Source organism: Electrona antarctica, assembly GCF_951216825.1.
Source record: "Electrona antarctica genome assembly, contig: scaffold_271, whole genome shotgun sequence".
Lineage (NCBI taxonomy): Eukaryota > Metazoa > Chordata > Actinopteri > Myctophiformes > Myctophidae > Electrona > Electrona antarctica.
The window spans coordinates 64,959-79,517 of NW_027637849.1; the positions used below are offsets into that span (position 1 = coordinate 64,959).

Consider the following 14,559-nt stretch of genomic DNA (forward strand, 5'->3'; position numbering starts at 1 on the left):
ATGGACGCCGCCATAACAACAGTAGTGAATGAGTTGGAACATATTTCTTTTCTAAAAGATGAACAATCAGTTGCCCTTAAGGCTTTTGTTGGGAAGCGGGATACTTTTTGTCTTTTACCGACTGGTTTTGGTAAAAGCCTGATTTATCAACTAGCTCCGCTCGTCGGCAAAAAGTTAGGACTCAGTGAAAACCCACTGGTTGTTGTTGTCTCTCCGTTGCTCGCTCTGATGAAAGACCAGATTAGCGAAGCTACCAGGATGGGACTTACTGCCTATCAACTCGGAGTCCACGACGACGCTGAAATCCTCAATGGCCATGCACAAATTATATTTGGTGGCCCGGAACAATGGGTGATGAAGAAACAGTGGAGAGGCATGTTTTCTTCGGATTTTTTCAAGGCCAATTTAATGGGTATTGTCGTGGATGAGGTTCACCTTGCATACAAATGGTACGTAATGTTTGCTAAATATTCTCATGACTAACGTCTATGTATTGTTTGTATTGTTTGAACTATAAACTAGCAATGGCAGATTTGTCTGGAACCAGGCTAGCTTATTGTGGCTAACAGAAGCTAACAACACCAATTCACCAGAACAAACAAAGCAAGACGTGGGATTCACGTCGATAATTCTTAACATTTAGTATTTGCTAGTTTTGGGTACAAGTATTGGATCGTACTTGTAGTGATAGCATAAACTATTCTAAAGAAAGCTGCAAAGAAAATGCTATAGCATTTCAAATAATTTATAGTAGGCAATGTTCTGTATTCAAGGTTGTACTGTATTGTTACATCTTGTTATCTTGTATACAGGTACATTATACTTATACATAAGAGTAAAACGAATTTTGGCTTAGGCTTCCTTCAGACAATCATCAGTATAGACAACAGTAGAATAGTGATAAAAAAACGTAAAATAATAAAGAAAGGGAGGGAAGGCAAAAGGGACGAAGGTGAAAAAAGAAGATTCAAGAGCGTAATGTACATCCATCAAATGTGCATAGTCTTGTCATATTGTATATAGCAGCATTAATGTATGTATGTGCAAATAGTGCTTGGTATATTGTATATACCAGCAGCATTTTTCTTTCTTTATTTTCCCCAGTGGCTGCAAATAGCTTGTCACAGTGTATTCTCTGTCTGCAATTGATTATAATTTAATGTTCTGTTATTTTCTCAGGGGACTGCCCTCAAACAAAGACGCAGTAGCTTTCAGAGAGAGTTTTTCGAGGTTGAAAGAATTGAGAGGGCTCGTCAAGGAAGGTCAGTATATCTTAAAAAGAAATGCACACAATGTAATATTTTCTCAACCACGTGTACCTTAGTATTCTTTTGAAAATGTGAATTATACTCCAACATTCTTGGGTTGTACATGTGTGAAGTAAATTTTGCCAATTGTAGATTCAAATGGTGTAGACAATTCCATATTGTGACTAGCTGTAGCTGAACAGTGTCATTAACTTTGGTTAGAATATATGTTGACGGATGGCAGTGTGATCAGTGCAATTTTGTTGTGTGTGTGTGTGTATATATATATATATATATATATATTTATATATTTTATTAAGCATTTGCATGTTACAAATTAAGCTGACGGTGCAATTATTTGTCTTTTCAGGTACACCTGTGCTGGCACTGACTGCATCTGCTGATCTCAACTCCAGGAATTTGGTGAAGAAATTGCTTCTCATAGACAATGACAATACAGTAACTCTAACAGTTAGCCCCAACCGTACCAACATCAGACTGGGATTGATTTTTGTCTCTCAGGAAACGCTAGAATGCCTGGATTGGGTTGTGAGAGAGGTAAAGGACAAGGGTCTTTCCATGTCTCCCATACTTATCTACTGCAGGTCAATTCCGGCACTTGTCAGAGTTTTTGCTTATTTCCAAGGAGAGCTGGACACGGATGCATGGGTTGAAAGAGACCCTGAACAGAATCCAGACAATCTACTGATAGGAATGTTCAGCAGCCAAACAGACGACACCACCAAAAGCCGAATCCTGTCATCTCTCTTTGGCGATGGGAGTTGTAGAGTTGTCGTCGCAACAACAGCTTTAGGCTTGGGCTTAAATTTTCCTAATGTACATCATGTGATAATGTATGGGGCACCTGAGGACCTTGAAGCTATTGTTCAGCAAGCAGGCCGGGCAGGCAGAGATGGCTCACAGTCACATGCTGCAGTGTATGTGGTTAAACAGCATAAAAGGACTGATGAGGGAGTGAAAGTGTTGCTACTGAAATCCAAAACTGGATGCTTTCGAAAGGCCCTATACAGTAGGTTTGAAGAAGGTACTACAAGTGTGGAGCCAGGACATCTATGTTGCACCTATTGTCACTCTATATGTTCTTGCCCCAGTGTAGTTTGTGAAGAATTGACACCCAATTATGAGATGTTTGAACTGGATGAGGTTGCTACTAGATCTAGGCAGGTACTAAAAGAACATAAATTGTTGCTAAGGGAGAAGCTGGAGGTTTACCAGGAAAGTTTGGTTCCTAAAAATGCACATCTGTTCACTTCTAAAGTAGGCTGCACTGGCTTTGGTACTGAACTCATTGATGCTGTTATCCAACACAGCCCTAAGATATTTGACTTGGCATATATAAGATGCAATATTCCTGTGTTCTTTGAGCGCTATGCAAGGCAAATTCTAAAAGTAATTGACGATGTATTTCACGACATTGACATTGACATTGACTTTGAGACCAGTGACCCTTCGCCCTTGGAACTGCCAGATATGTATTATACTGGCTACTTTGATGAGGCAGATGATGTAGACCAGATGCATGCACCACTCAGCAGCTCAGGGTCGTCAATGTCATTGTCAGGAATCTCAGGAGTGTCAGAAATTAGTCAAATGACAGAATGACATATTTTTGTTATTCTGCAGAATGTTTGCAAATACATCATTTAGTCTAGAAGGTGCTGCATCATTATCTGTCGGGAGCAGTTGTAGATCATGCATTTGTATTAACCCATTTAGACCTGATTGTACTTCAAAAAAATGTCTTCCAAATCAAGACTGTCACAAACTTTGTCATGTCAAGGACCGCCAGAATTATATGTAATTGGCTGCTGACTCCCATCTGAAAATGTTGTTCCAAATGTACATCATTTATGCAACTTGTGTAAATGGATGATCACATTGAATTGTATAACCTGTATTGCCAAATGTTTAATAAAGTGTCACCTTTTCAAAAGCTTATGGATATTTCATTTCAATAATTGAGCAAATAGTTGTTATAACGTTGGTTCATGGAATTACAAAGACGATAAATTTAGAAAGTGAGACATTTATGGTATGATCTAAGAGCCATGTGTTGCATTGCATGTGGAAGAGAATCCATGCTCATCACGTCTATAAATGCATGAATCCAAATGAAATGAATATAAGGGCACAGTCACACCACACTTTGATTCTGAGGGCGGATCAGAAATCTTCACACGGCATCAAACCACTCCATTACAATTGAATTGCATTGGCAGAATCCGTCCTGATATGTAGAATAAAAATGCATTGTGACTGCCATTATTTCAAGGAAAAAGCAATGAATTGAATATACGGTCAATAACATTCTCACTTAATTGCAATCAATGTAACCAAGAGTAATACAATGGTCTCTTCAATTTGAATAGAATTAATAACTAATGTTTGTTTTGTAATATATTGAACAATGACAGTCAACTACATTAACCCATTGACCTGAGGACATTTGACATTCTACAAATGTCTTCTAAATCCTGACAGTTTTCTGAAAAACTTCATGTTTCTATGTTAGTGGTTCTCAACCTTTTGCATGTCAAGGACCCCCAGAATTATTTGAATTTGGCCGTGGAGCTCCATCTGAAAATATGTTGTTCCGGGGAACCCTCCCCGAAGCAAAGATTTGAGTTAAAAACGTTCGCTCTGAAAGAATATATATTCAAAGATTTGCGCCACATTTTCTAGATTTTGGCACTCGGTGCCGCGCTGAGCTTGTAGATCTGCTATTTGTCAATATCTAAAGTATAACGATGCTTAGAACACCAAAAGGTGGTTCCCGTCTAGAGGTTAAATATCTGCAAATACAGGGATACCTTTGGCAAACCTACAAGGACAGGTGCTAGATACCTTGAAGGTCACGAGACAAAAACATTGAAACCTTCAGTAGCTTAAACTGTTATACAAGTGAAGACTGTGACCTCTTTCTGAAAATACAAATGGGAAATAAAATGGCATCATGAATATTATGCATTGAAAATCGAAATAATAAATGCAGAGGATGTAATCAAGACGTTTTTATTAATCTGGTCAGGTACAAAAGTGTATAATTTACCAGCAGTTTCCAAAAAGTACGTTAAAAGTATGTACAATAAACACAAGGTGCATGCAGAAATCCTGAAACTAAAGACGTGTACAGTAGATACCCTTGCTGTCTTTTTAAATAGGGGTTCTCCTCCACTCTCTGAGCTTGTTCTTCATCCACTTACAATAGTCAGCATAGCGAACATTTTGAAACAAATCCCTACTGAAGTTCGGGAATGCACTGAACTGTCTTCCGACTTGGCATTGGAATAATTGTGCCTCCCTAAACACCTTAACCAGGGCCACAATGTCATCTTTCTCTCCAGCTGCACGGTGAATGCCACTGGGAGTTGACAGTTTCAGCTCCCTGTCAGTTTTGTCCATCATCTGCTTGAGGACTCCTATGGACTGGCTGATCCTAGATGCTGACCTCTCTGAAAGATTAGGCCCTAGACCCTTCAAAAATGATTTCAAAAAACCGTTTAGGTGTTCTAGGTGCAGGTCGAGAGGCATGTTTTTACCTTCCCCCCCCTACCATTCCAGAATCTGTTCCAGGTCAAAGAGTGAGCCATTCGAGGGGATAGTGTGGCTTGGAGCTGCACAGTCAAAAGAAATGTACTGTACGCATACTGTGTGTGACCATACGCCCTGTAGAACTTAAGTGCCAGTATGTACAATCTCATTAGCCTTTCACCGTCACCCTCTTTCACTGCATCCAACATGTCTAGCAGGAAAAACCCAAAGCTCATTCTTGCTTCTGTGTGCTCCTTTTTGTGGTCCCGTTCCGGAGGCGTCATATCCATGTCATGAACGTCCTTCTCATGCCTTGATCGCTCTGACCTGCTTGTGAATGTTCTTTGACACACAAGGTCTTGCATGCGGCACGGAAAATCGGAAGTTCTGAAAGAATCTGGGTCATCATCCAAGTGGAGGTAACAGTCGACACAGCCTGCTACCATGTCAGCCAGCCACTTCCGCTGCTGATCCCTAGTTCCAGCGAGAACTGCAGGTGGAATGAAATCGTCTGGGATTTCTGTCAAAACATTAAAAGGAATTCTTGGTTGACAAAAACAACAGTACAACAATAATCACAACAGTTCTTATACATTTTGAAGTATATTCAATATACTAAGTTGCATTAATTTGACTACTGAGACATTATGTTAGATATAATGTTATTAGATATAAGTTACCTTTTACATCTGTCAAGCCAAAGTGTTCCATCGCAGCTGCCAGGAACAGTGCAGTTGTGTCTTTGACAACAAACTGTTTGTAGGCATTGTATGCCTTCTTTGGTCCCTGTTTAGCATTGCTGCATCTGTCAATCAGAAATCTGGATTTTAATTTCAATTCAAAATATTTTTCATTCAGTCTCTACTTCTCTCGCTCACCCCTCTCTCACACTCACACACACACACACACACACATACATATTTATTTGAGTCTCTCGGTCTCCCTCACTCAACTCACGGTCTCTCACACTCAAACATACATAGTTGTATGTGTCACTGTCTCCCTCACTCTACGCACCCTCTCTCTCACAGATACACACACAGTGTATTTAGAAATGTAATAACACAGGGGCAGTTGTTTTACAATGTGCAGACTTAAAATACTGGAGTACATTTACATGAAGGGCAGTGTGCATTGACTGCCCACTTTTGCTTTATGCAAGTGTATTCCAGAGACACACAGGGTTCCTTTTTTTCTCTCTCATGACTAACCTCATGTTAATTTTTGTTCATTCTAATTTACAACATTTTTGCAAATCTGTGGCATATAGGGACATAACCCCTCACTATAAAACAAATATCTTATGTGTGTCCTCAACGTCTTCTGCAGAACGTTAACAACTGCCCACATTGTGCTATCCATACCTCCTCCCCTGGCAAGACTATGCCAATTTCATGTTGTCAGGACTGCATTTCACGTCCCAGTGTGCAGTACTACAATTCATTCAATATCCAGACATGTTCATGTTCAGTTTGCAGGTGACAAATCACTGTGAAAAAAAATTCACATCACATAAAGTACATACAACACTTTTCCGATGACGATATTGGGGGGGGGGGGGGGGGGGGGGGAACTGAAAATGTCCTAAGTAATGCGGCTAAATAAATTGCAACTTACTTTAACATGTTCATGTTAGCAACAAGAGTCCCATGATCTTTGGTCGACGCATCCTTGAAGAACACCTTATGATAGATCTAAATTTACATAAAATAAAGTTAGAAATTCAAGTTTATTTTACTATGGTATGTCCAAAGTAATGACTGTTGTACTGTATGTCTATGTCTTGTGGTTCAGGTTCTACTTTTTAAAGTGTGGACAGTATTATTTGAATTAACTATCACATGATGTCGTTTTGCACAAGAGTTGGATAATTAATTACAAAAAAAGTGGTACCATGTAACATAGTCGATTTAAAATTACATATCCACTATTTAATGACACTCACTTCAAATAGATTTCTGATGGCATGCCAGTCTTCAAACTTGAAGTGCATGCCCTCCAGTCTTTGCTCTGGGGTGTTTCCCTGTACCATGGACCACTGGATAGTCCGGGAGTTTGCCTCTGTCAGCCGGTCACCGCCAAAGAACACTGGGAACACCCCTCTGAGTCCTGCTCGCTTTGGCACATACCTTAGAATACACAGAAAGGAAGGCTCAAAACTAAATCAAGAATCTGTCCCCGCTTGGCAATAAGTGCAATAAGTGACAGTGGAGATACTTACTTGTTCTGAAGTTGGAACAGCACTTCAGTCAATTCCGTGGTTAAATTTTCATTTTTGAATATGAGACCCAGGGGATACTGTGAACAAAGACAGACATTCATATATAAACGTGCTAGACTTGCTAGTGGATTACACATTATATGAAGGCATGTTACATTTTGTTTTGCCTGGAATGGCCAGACAAATAGACGAACCCAATTATTTATATCACTAGCAGATTTGTCAGTTTTCCAGGCCACATGTAGGTCACAGTACTTACATCAGTGGAGCGCTGTGCCATTTCATCTGAGTACTGGTGTGGTATGTGATGCACTACAAGCTTTTCAAGGGGTTTGAAAGCATCCAGGTGACATGTGAGCATTCGACTGCCAAGGACAATGAACTCCTTCCGCATGTGTTCTTGCGTTAGGACAGATGGAAGAGAGTTACCAACGTCGTAGTGAAGGAGGTCTTGGATTGGTCTACGATTGCTGAGCTGGAATATGGGAATTCTGTCGCGTACAGCCATATGGTGAATCCAGTGAAAAGACTGGTTGCTGCTTTTTTGGGACTGATGGTGTGTTCTGCAAAAAAAATCTAAGTTGTCAAAAATAATGGAATATGTGTGTGGGGCCGGTATGACAGTTGCCATGAATTCATTGTTATTGAGGTCACTGAATGGTAACACAGCTTCGCCATCTTCGTGTGTGCCGCTTGTCTCTTCCCCACCCTCCACCGAGGCTTCCCCTGTTGGATAAATGCAACAACCATTTAGATACATGTTTAGTTCACACACACACACACACACACACACACACACACACACACACACACACACACACACACACACACACACACACACACACACACACACACACACAGAAGTGAAAACTGGAAACTCACCTAACACATTGAGCTCTTCCATGCTTCGATAGAGGCTGTCCAGCTCCTGCTCAAACTCTGGCTCCTCTTCCTCTATGGTTCGATGGGTGGCTTCTGGCTCAGGGTCCACTACTGGCTCAGGGACAACTACTGGCTCAGGGTCCTCTTCTTCTCCAGACTTCTTCAGGTATTCTTCGATTCGCAACTTTAAGACCTGAACATCCTCACCACAAAGGTTAGCCAACTCTTGCTGCTTCCGTACAGCATTATCGTGGGTGGTTGTGACGCCCATTTTGCTCAGCCTTTGAAAAACGGCCTTCTTTGCCCCCCCATGCTGTAATATGCTGTTCAAAAAATATGCAAACGCTGACAGTCGGGGCTCTCTTCCTCTCAATGCCGTAGCGGCTGAAGCACAGGTGGCAGGCACAGAATTTCTTGTGATGGTGGCAAATATGGATATCATGAATGGCGCTAGACGTTTCAGATCTGACTCTAAATGTTCAAAAGAAAAAGACTGCAGATCCTCTGCTGATGACCTATACAGCATGCAATCACTGTCATGCTTACAGAGGGTTTTACATTCACTTTCAATGATATCTAGAACCTTAATCTTGACCTCTTCTGCTAGATCCTTGTGATTCAGAATTTTTTTAGCAGCCGTCTTCCATTGTTGATTGGTGATGTTGGTTACAATCCCAGCCTCTTCTGGCTGGCTAAACTTGGCAACCGTTTTAGAAGGGTATGTGGTGATTACCTGAAAAAGGAAGGAAATATTCCATCAAACATAATCCCAGTATCACTAATTTCCACCACCATGCCAGGCAAGCTAAGATAAAAAGGTCCTGACCCAAAATAAAAATGGTAGGCTTTTTATGATTCTTAGGGTCATCCAAATAACACATTAAAAATTGAGTATTATATAAATTGTGGATCATGTTAAATTCAGGGGCTAAAAGTTGGAGTACCATTAGAAACCTATAGGCCTAAGGCAAAATAAATCTAACTTTAATGATGCTTTAAGAAGCATGTAATGTGTCAAACTAGGGGTTATTCATGATTCTGAATCCATTCTAAGTATTAGTTTAGCAGGATTTTTAATGGCAATCCAACTTTCAACCCCTGGATTTACCATGACCCTGAAGGATCATGAAAAACCTTGAACGATTACTTTTGCAAGTTACTGCCCAACCCCCATCTCTGCTAAACATGAAAGCCACATTCCACACTACTATGTGGGGGGTTGGGGCACTGTATTAGCCTCGCATAGCCATACTAATATGGGGCAGGACTGACTACAAGATGCTATTACGGATGATTTATTGACATTTATATTCAGTTTGTAGAATGGGTACAGACAGTTCAAACGAAAGTACTGGTCAACACAAAAACGGTTACTGTGAGGATATAACCAGAACAATAACTAAGAGTTTTTTACATCAGGGTCCTCCATTTTCAATTCATCAGGACATTTAAGGTCGATAAACGGGAAATCGTCACATACAGTTTAACTTGTTTACAGGGGCATATCCTAATAAACACTCACGTTTAGGGAGTAGAACTTTAATTGTTTAAAGACTGTAATAAAACCTTACCTCAACAATACTTCGCCGTGCGGAGGTTGATGTGGTCTGACCAGGACTCGGAGGAATTAGACATCTTTTTTTCTCCCTCCTGGGCGTTTTGGATGGTGTCAATTGGTCTCGGGACCGTTTCTCAGAAGTTGTAGAACCGTGACTTGACGTTGACGGTGGGCTAGATGGTGTCGGCGACGGAGAGGCGACAGATACTGCTGGATCAGAACCACGGCTCGATGTTGTAGCCGACGCTGCTGCTAGAGATCCCCTTTCGTTCTCTTCCCATTTTCGGAATAAATGTACCGACTGTTCGTGTCTCCTTACTGCGTTATCGCACTTAATGCAGGACCGAAATGATTTGTCCCGAGAATTAATCAAAGTCAATCCTAAACCCTGAAGTTTCTCGAAAATATTCTTGTCCTTTGATGCAAGTGCCATTTGCTGAAAGATTAATTTAGAGTGTCCAATTCTTCTACTAGTTCCACTACTTCTTAAAGAAGCATTGCAAAAACGACAATTATCATTAACATCCATATTTTTGTCTCTCTCTGTACTAGTCTGCGACCAAATGCTGTTGTGTTCTGTACTAGTCTGTGACCAAATGCTGTTGTGTTTACATTTCACACTATAGTGTCGCGCCGGCGCTTGTGTGACGTAGCGGGCTGCCCTGCCTGGGCTGCTCTGGTTGGCTGTAGGCCTAACCAATAGAGACCGTTTGAATCATTTTTGTAACCGCCCCTTGGAAATAATCCTGAAAGTGACGAGGTCGAGACTAATGTCCCACGCAGCCCAGCGCAGTGGTATATTAGTATCGCAACGCGAGGCTAGGTAATTACTGTCATGCGGTATAACCTACCAAAGTAGTAATTAATAGCGGTGATAAATGTTTAGAACAAAATAGGGTTTTAAACTCAGCATTAAAGGCGATGTAATAATCTTACCAGTCAATAATGTTTAACGCTGAAAGCGCGCTTTGAAGTGCGCATAAAGGAAGGGCGTGTCTATAATAACTGTTGCGTGACGCATCTAGCAAAACCTGTAATCCAGGTTTACGGAAGGCTTTAGAGTTTGACCGCCCACGGCCAATATAAATCTATGTACTTATATTATATATAATCTATATAATATAAAAAGGTTATAGTATAAAAAGGTTTATTTGGTGAAGGTATTTAACAGGGAAGTATGGGCTTCTCTGAGAACAAGTAATGTCAGAGTCCGCTAATTAAAGCTGGGCAAAAAACTAACCATTTACTTGAGTGAATGAATGATTTGTGAAGTCGACTAAAACCACTAACCCGGTCCGATTAGTTCCTGTACTGTTTGTTAAAGGGAGGGACAGAGGGGGTGGAAAAAATGGCTTCTTTAAATGGGCTACAGATACAAAGCTCACAGGCTCAAGCCATGTTTGATAGCACAACCTATAGGGTGGATCTTTGTATGGACAGGGGTTCATCCAGTGAGATAACTGAAAGTTTTGCTGAGCTGGACAGGGCGATGGACGGTGTGATAGACGCGTCGTCAGATTACGAGATATTCCTTCAGGAACAAAACGAAGATAGACTCGCACACATAGAAAATGAATTACTGAATTTATATGTTAAACAGTACAACAGTGAAAGATACCGTGTAATCAGGGCTGCTATCTGTCAGGAGAATGACAGGGTAGCCAGAGGTGTCGTCACAGCAGGCCTCTGTGAGTGTCCTGCAGAGAGCAGGAACATAGGAGCCCCAGAGGAGAGGGGCATCCAGCCCGCAGACGCAGCACCAGACGTCACGAGATGTGACATCACGGACCCTTTCGCCAGCGCAGAGACGGGCGGAGCGGAGACGGTGCCAGCGGGGACCGGGACAGCCCCAGAGGGGCGAAGAGACAGGGCTACCAGTCATCCGGGCTGGGAGCAGATAGAGCCTGTCACAACGGAGGCACAGCCTGGTGCTTCCTGCAGTAACCATGCAGGGGGCCCAGGGCCCTCTACACGAGCCCTCAGTCAGTACCCTTGCAGGCCAAGAGCGGCTAGGGGCAGAGCTGAGGGAAACCAACGAGCGGCAGACGTCGCACCTGAGAACCACACGACGTTTCCGCAGCCTTCGACAGAGGAGGAATGGCCGAACATCGAAGTGGAACCGACAGCAGAGGCAGAGCTGTCAACGGGAGCGGAACAGGCAAGCGGCCTTCCGGAGGAGCTGGAGGCTGCCTACGCCTCACCGTTCATCAGCAGAGCCATGCCCACAAACGGCGTGGGCAAGGCCGACGAGTCATCAAACCTTCTCACCACAGAAACGCCGAGCGTGATTTGTGGCATTACTGGTGCCAGTCCACGCGTTCAAGAGGCGGTGGGGGAGGTGCATGACACACACGCCAAGCACCCTGGGGTGGCTTTCGTGAGGGGTCCCGTGAGGGGTCCAGGCGAGCCAGAGAAGCACCCTGGGGTGACTTTCGTGAGGGGTCACCCGAAGATTGCCCCCGTGAAGGGTGGCAAACCGGGAATGGCAAAGTCCAGTCTGGTACAGAAAACCGCAGTGTCGACACATTTGTTGTGTCGAGTTTGTAAAGCGGCTGAGAAGAAGGCCAAAATGGCTCCTGTCCTTTTAGATCCTAGAAAAGGAAAAAGATGGGGGTGGGTGAACGCTTTCATGCCAGCGAGATCAGAACTGGGTCAGAAAGAGTAGCATGTGAAATGCTTCTCTACCCATTTGTTTTTCCTACAGCAGGGAACAATTGGGGCTTGTGACAACAAGATGTCACAAACAGCACACACACACACACACACGCACGCGCACGCACACACACACTCACACATGAGATGTGTGTCTGATGTGCATATAAATGTGATGATGTATGTGGGTTCATTATATCTGTACTAGACAACGAGTAGCAGATAAGTGGATTTAATTTGTGCCAATTAAGTCCTTATGGACAATGGACAAATGTGAAAGAATGCTGGTAAAATGATTAAGTTTCCTTCGATTGGGAGGGGGGAACATTGTCTCTCAAAGTGCAAGTGGGTTTTGTGCGTGAGCGCGTGTGCGCGCACGCACGCACAAATTAACACACACACAAGCACAAAGACTGCATGTGTGAAAGACACATAATGTGGTTAAGATGTTGCAAGGGTTTGCAATTTTCAATTGGGTTGCTTTTGGTAAAAGTCAAAGTAAAAAATCCAAAAAGTCAAATGATACCAAGTTGTTGAGATGCAAAATCGGTTATTTTGTTAAAATCACAATTTGAAGTTCCTAGCAAGGTGACAAAATACTAAGACAAGTTTGTAATCATGTTTGGTTAGGAAAACAACCAGGGGTAATAAACTGCATTGTTTGAACATGTGTTTACCAACTGGGCCCCATTCTGCAACCAAAAGAGTCGTTTGCAGAGGTGGGGGAGCACGGGAAGAATGTTTCTTAAGATAAGGAACCAGTCTTGTGTGGAAAATAAACGGTCTTCTTCCTTAAACAAGGGGGTTGTTTAGATAAGTCTGAAGCTTTGTCAGGGCAAACAGCCATAAAAATTAAACGGACAGAGGTGACCAAAAGTTCATGTCAGTTAGGTGACCCCTAACTGACATGAACCAGCATCTCTCCTACAAAAGTGGAGGTGCACTGTCTCACATTATTACAAGTATACATAAGTTTGATTAGCTGTAACTGAATTTAATACTTAAGGGTGCGTTGGGATAATTACAAAAAATGTCCACGATATCGACGCATGTAAACCTTTTATTATTTTCATTGTTTATTGATTTATGCAGTTAATGGGTTGTGTTTTATTTTAATGTGTTTTTCAAAGTTGTATAATGTTATAACTTCAGTATGTGGATCCAGTATTATTTAACAGGTTCCGAAATTACTAAAAATGGCATGCGCCCAAATATCAAAAAAATAATGTTTCCGAAAAAAATTAATATCAAAAATAATCTTTCAGTTTATGAAAAATGAATATCCAGATCAATTTTCATCACTGCGTGAGGGGTGTTTGGATAATTATGGGTGTGCGAGATTTGTACTCATAAGGAGAAATTATATATTGGGTCAGATTGATTGGAGATTAAGCAGCTCCTCTGGGGTGAGAGAGCTCAGGTCCCCACATTCCATTCTACAAGCAGACCGGTGGTTATCGGGGGTTTTACGGCCCTTCTCCTGTTGTGAGACAGGCCATTATTGACTCCTCTTCACAGGGAGAGTCAACTCAGCATAGAACATACAATAATTGAAGTAACCTATCTTTAATCCCTTTCAATTGTGTAAATGTGTTCTAAATAACCTATTATATATTGGGTTGGTAAAAAGGCTAAATGATAAATACCTGTAATAATCTAAGCAGTTTAAAGTAGTTAGACATTACAGGGACTGTAATAGGAGCTGCTGTAGCCAGAGGTGCAAGCTGGATGGTCTGTGGGATCTGATTGGCTGAAAGTGTCAGTATGGGGGTGGGATCAGTCAGAAGGCTGCATTGACTATTCTGTATGGCACAAAGTGTAAATTAGATTCACCAAATACCATCGAACGTGAACATGTCTAGGCAGAGACCAGCGGTATGTATTTGCTATAAATGATATGCTATAATGTATTATGCGATATATAATTGTACATTATTAATAATTGATGTAATATGATGTTTAGATGGTAACCAAATGTCATCTGTGTTCTTGTCTCCCCGATCATTGTTTAATCACCATTTGATTACCATTTGATTATGATAAGATAGATTTAAAACCACATGATTAATAACTAAGTCTGAGAAACAACAATGACAAGCTAAACTGTACCATAATCTGGGAGTTTTAGAGTGTTCCAATGATAGAACTCCTACCGACAGAGCAGATAGAACTGTACCAATAGGACTGTAACCCAGAATCCGGGATACTGAATTCATCTTGTGTTGGGGGAAGTTAGGGGAAGTGTGAACAGAACGTGTGAATGTATGAGTGTAAGTGTTTAATTAATATGAATTAATAAAAACCCTATAAAATGCACGTTTGAGTTCATCAAATATAAGCTATCATTGGGAGCATTTAGTTCAACTGTGCGTGTTAGTCCTTTAACTCTGCCTACTGCATGGGCTGGTCGGAGCCGGGCACAACATCGCCAAATATCCGAACAATAG

General features: G+C 41.7%; 1 protein-coding gene and 1 long non-coding RNA gene across 3 annotated transcripts; one reads left to right on the top strand and one right to left on the bottom strand.

Moving 5' to 3' along the window:
- Positions 1-325: 325 nt before the first annotated feature.
- On the top strand, positions 326-1,664 carry LOC306918612. The gene is made up of 3 exons (XR_013789357.1): positions 326-449; positions 1,180-1,262; positions 1,618-1,664. It is a non-coding gene; the product is annotated as an uncharacterized lncRNA (long non-coding RNA).
- Positions 1,665-4,879: 3,215 nt separating this feature from the next.
- On the bottom strand, positions 4,880-7,659 carry LOC306918611 (uncharacterized protein). 2 transcript variants are annotated; one of them, XR_013789356.1, is made up of 7 exons: positions 7,280-7,659; positions 7,021-7,097; positions 6,745-6,928; positions 6,417-6,493; positions 6,164-6,288; positions 5,480-5,604; positions 4,880-5,319 (listed from the first exon to the last, which is right to left on the bottom strand). XR_013789356.1 is itself a non-coding variant. In XM_079531503.1 (5 exons), the coding sequence occupies exons 1-5, from the start codon at positions 7,649-7,651 to the stop codon at positions 6,267-6,269; spliced, it is 732 nt and encodes a 243-aa protein (XP_079387629.1). In that variant the 5' UTR covers positions 7,652-7,659; the 3' UTR covers positions 6,149-6,266. The 2 variants fall into 2 exon arrangements, 1 of the variants encoding a protein (XP_079387629.1); XM_079531503.1 differs by lacking the exons at positions 4,880-5,319; positions 5,480-5,604 and having other exon boundaries at positions 6,149-6,288.
- Between the last annotated feature and the right edge of the window lie 6,900 nt (positions 7,660-14,559).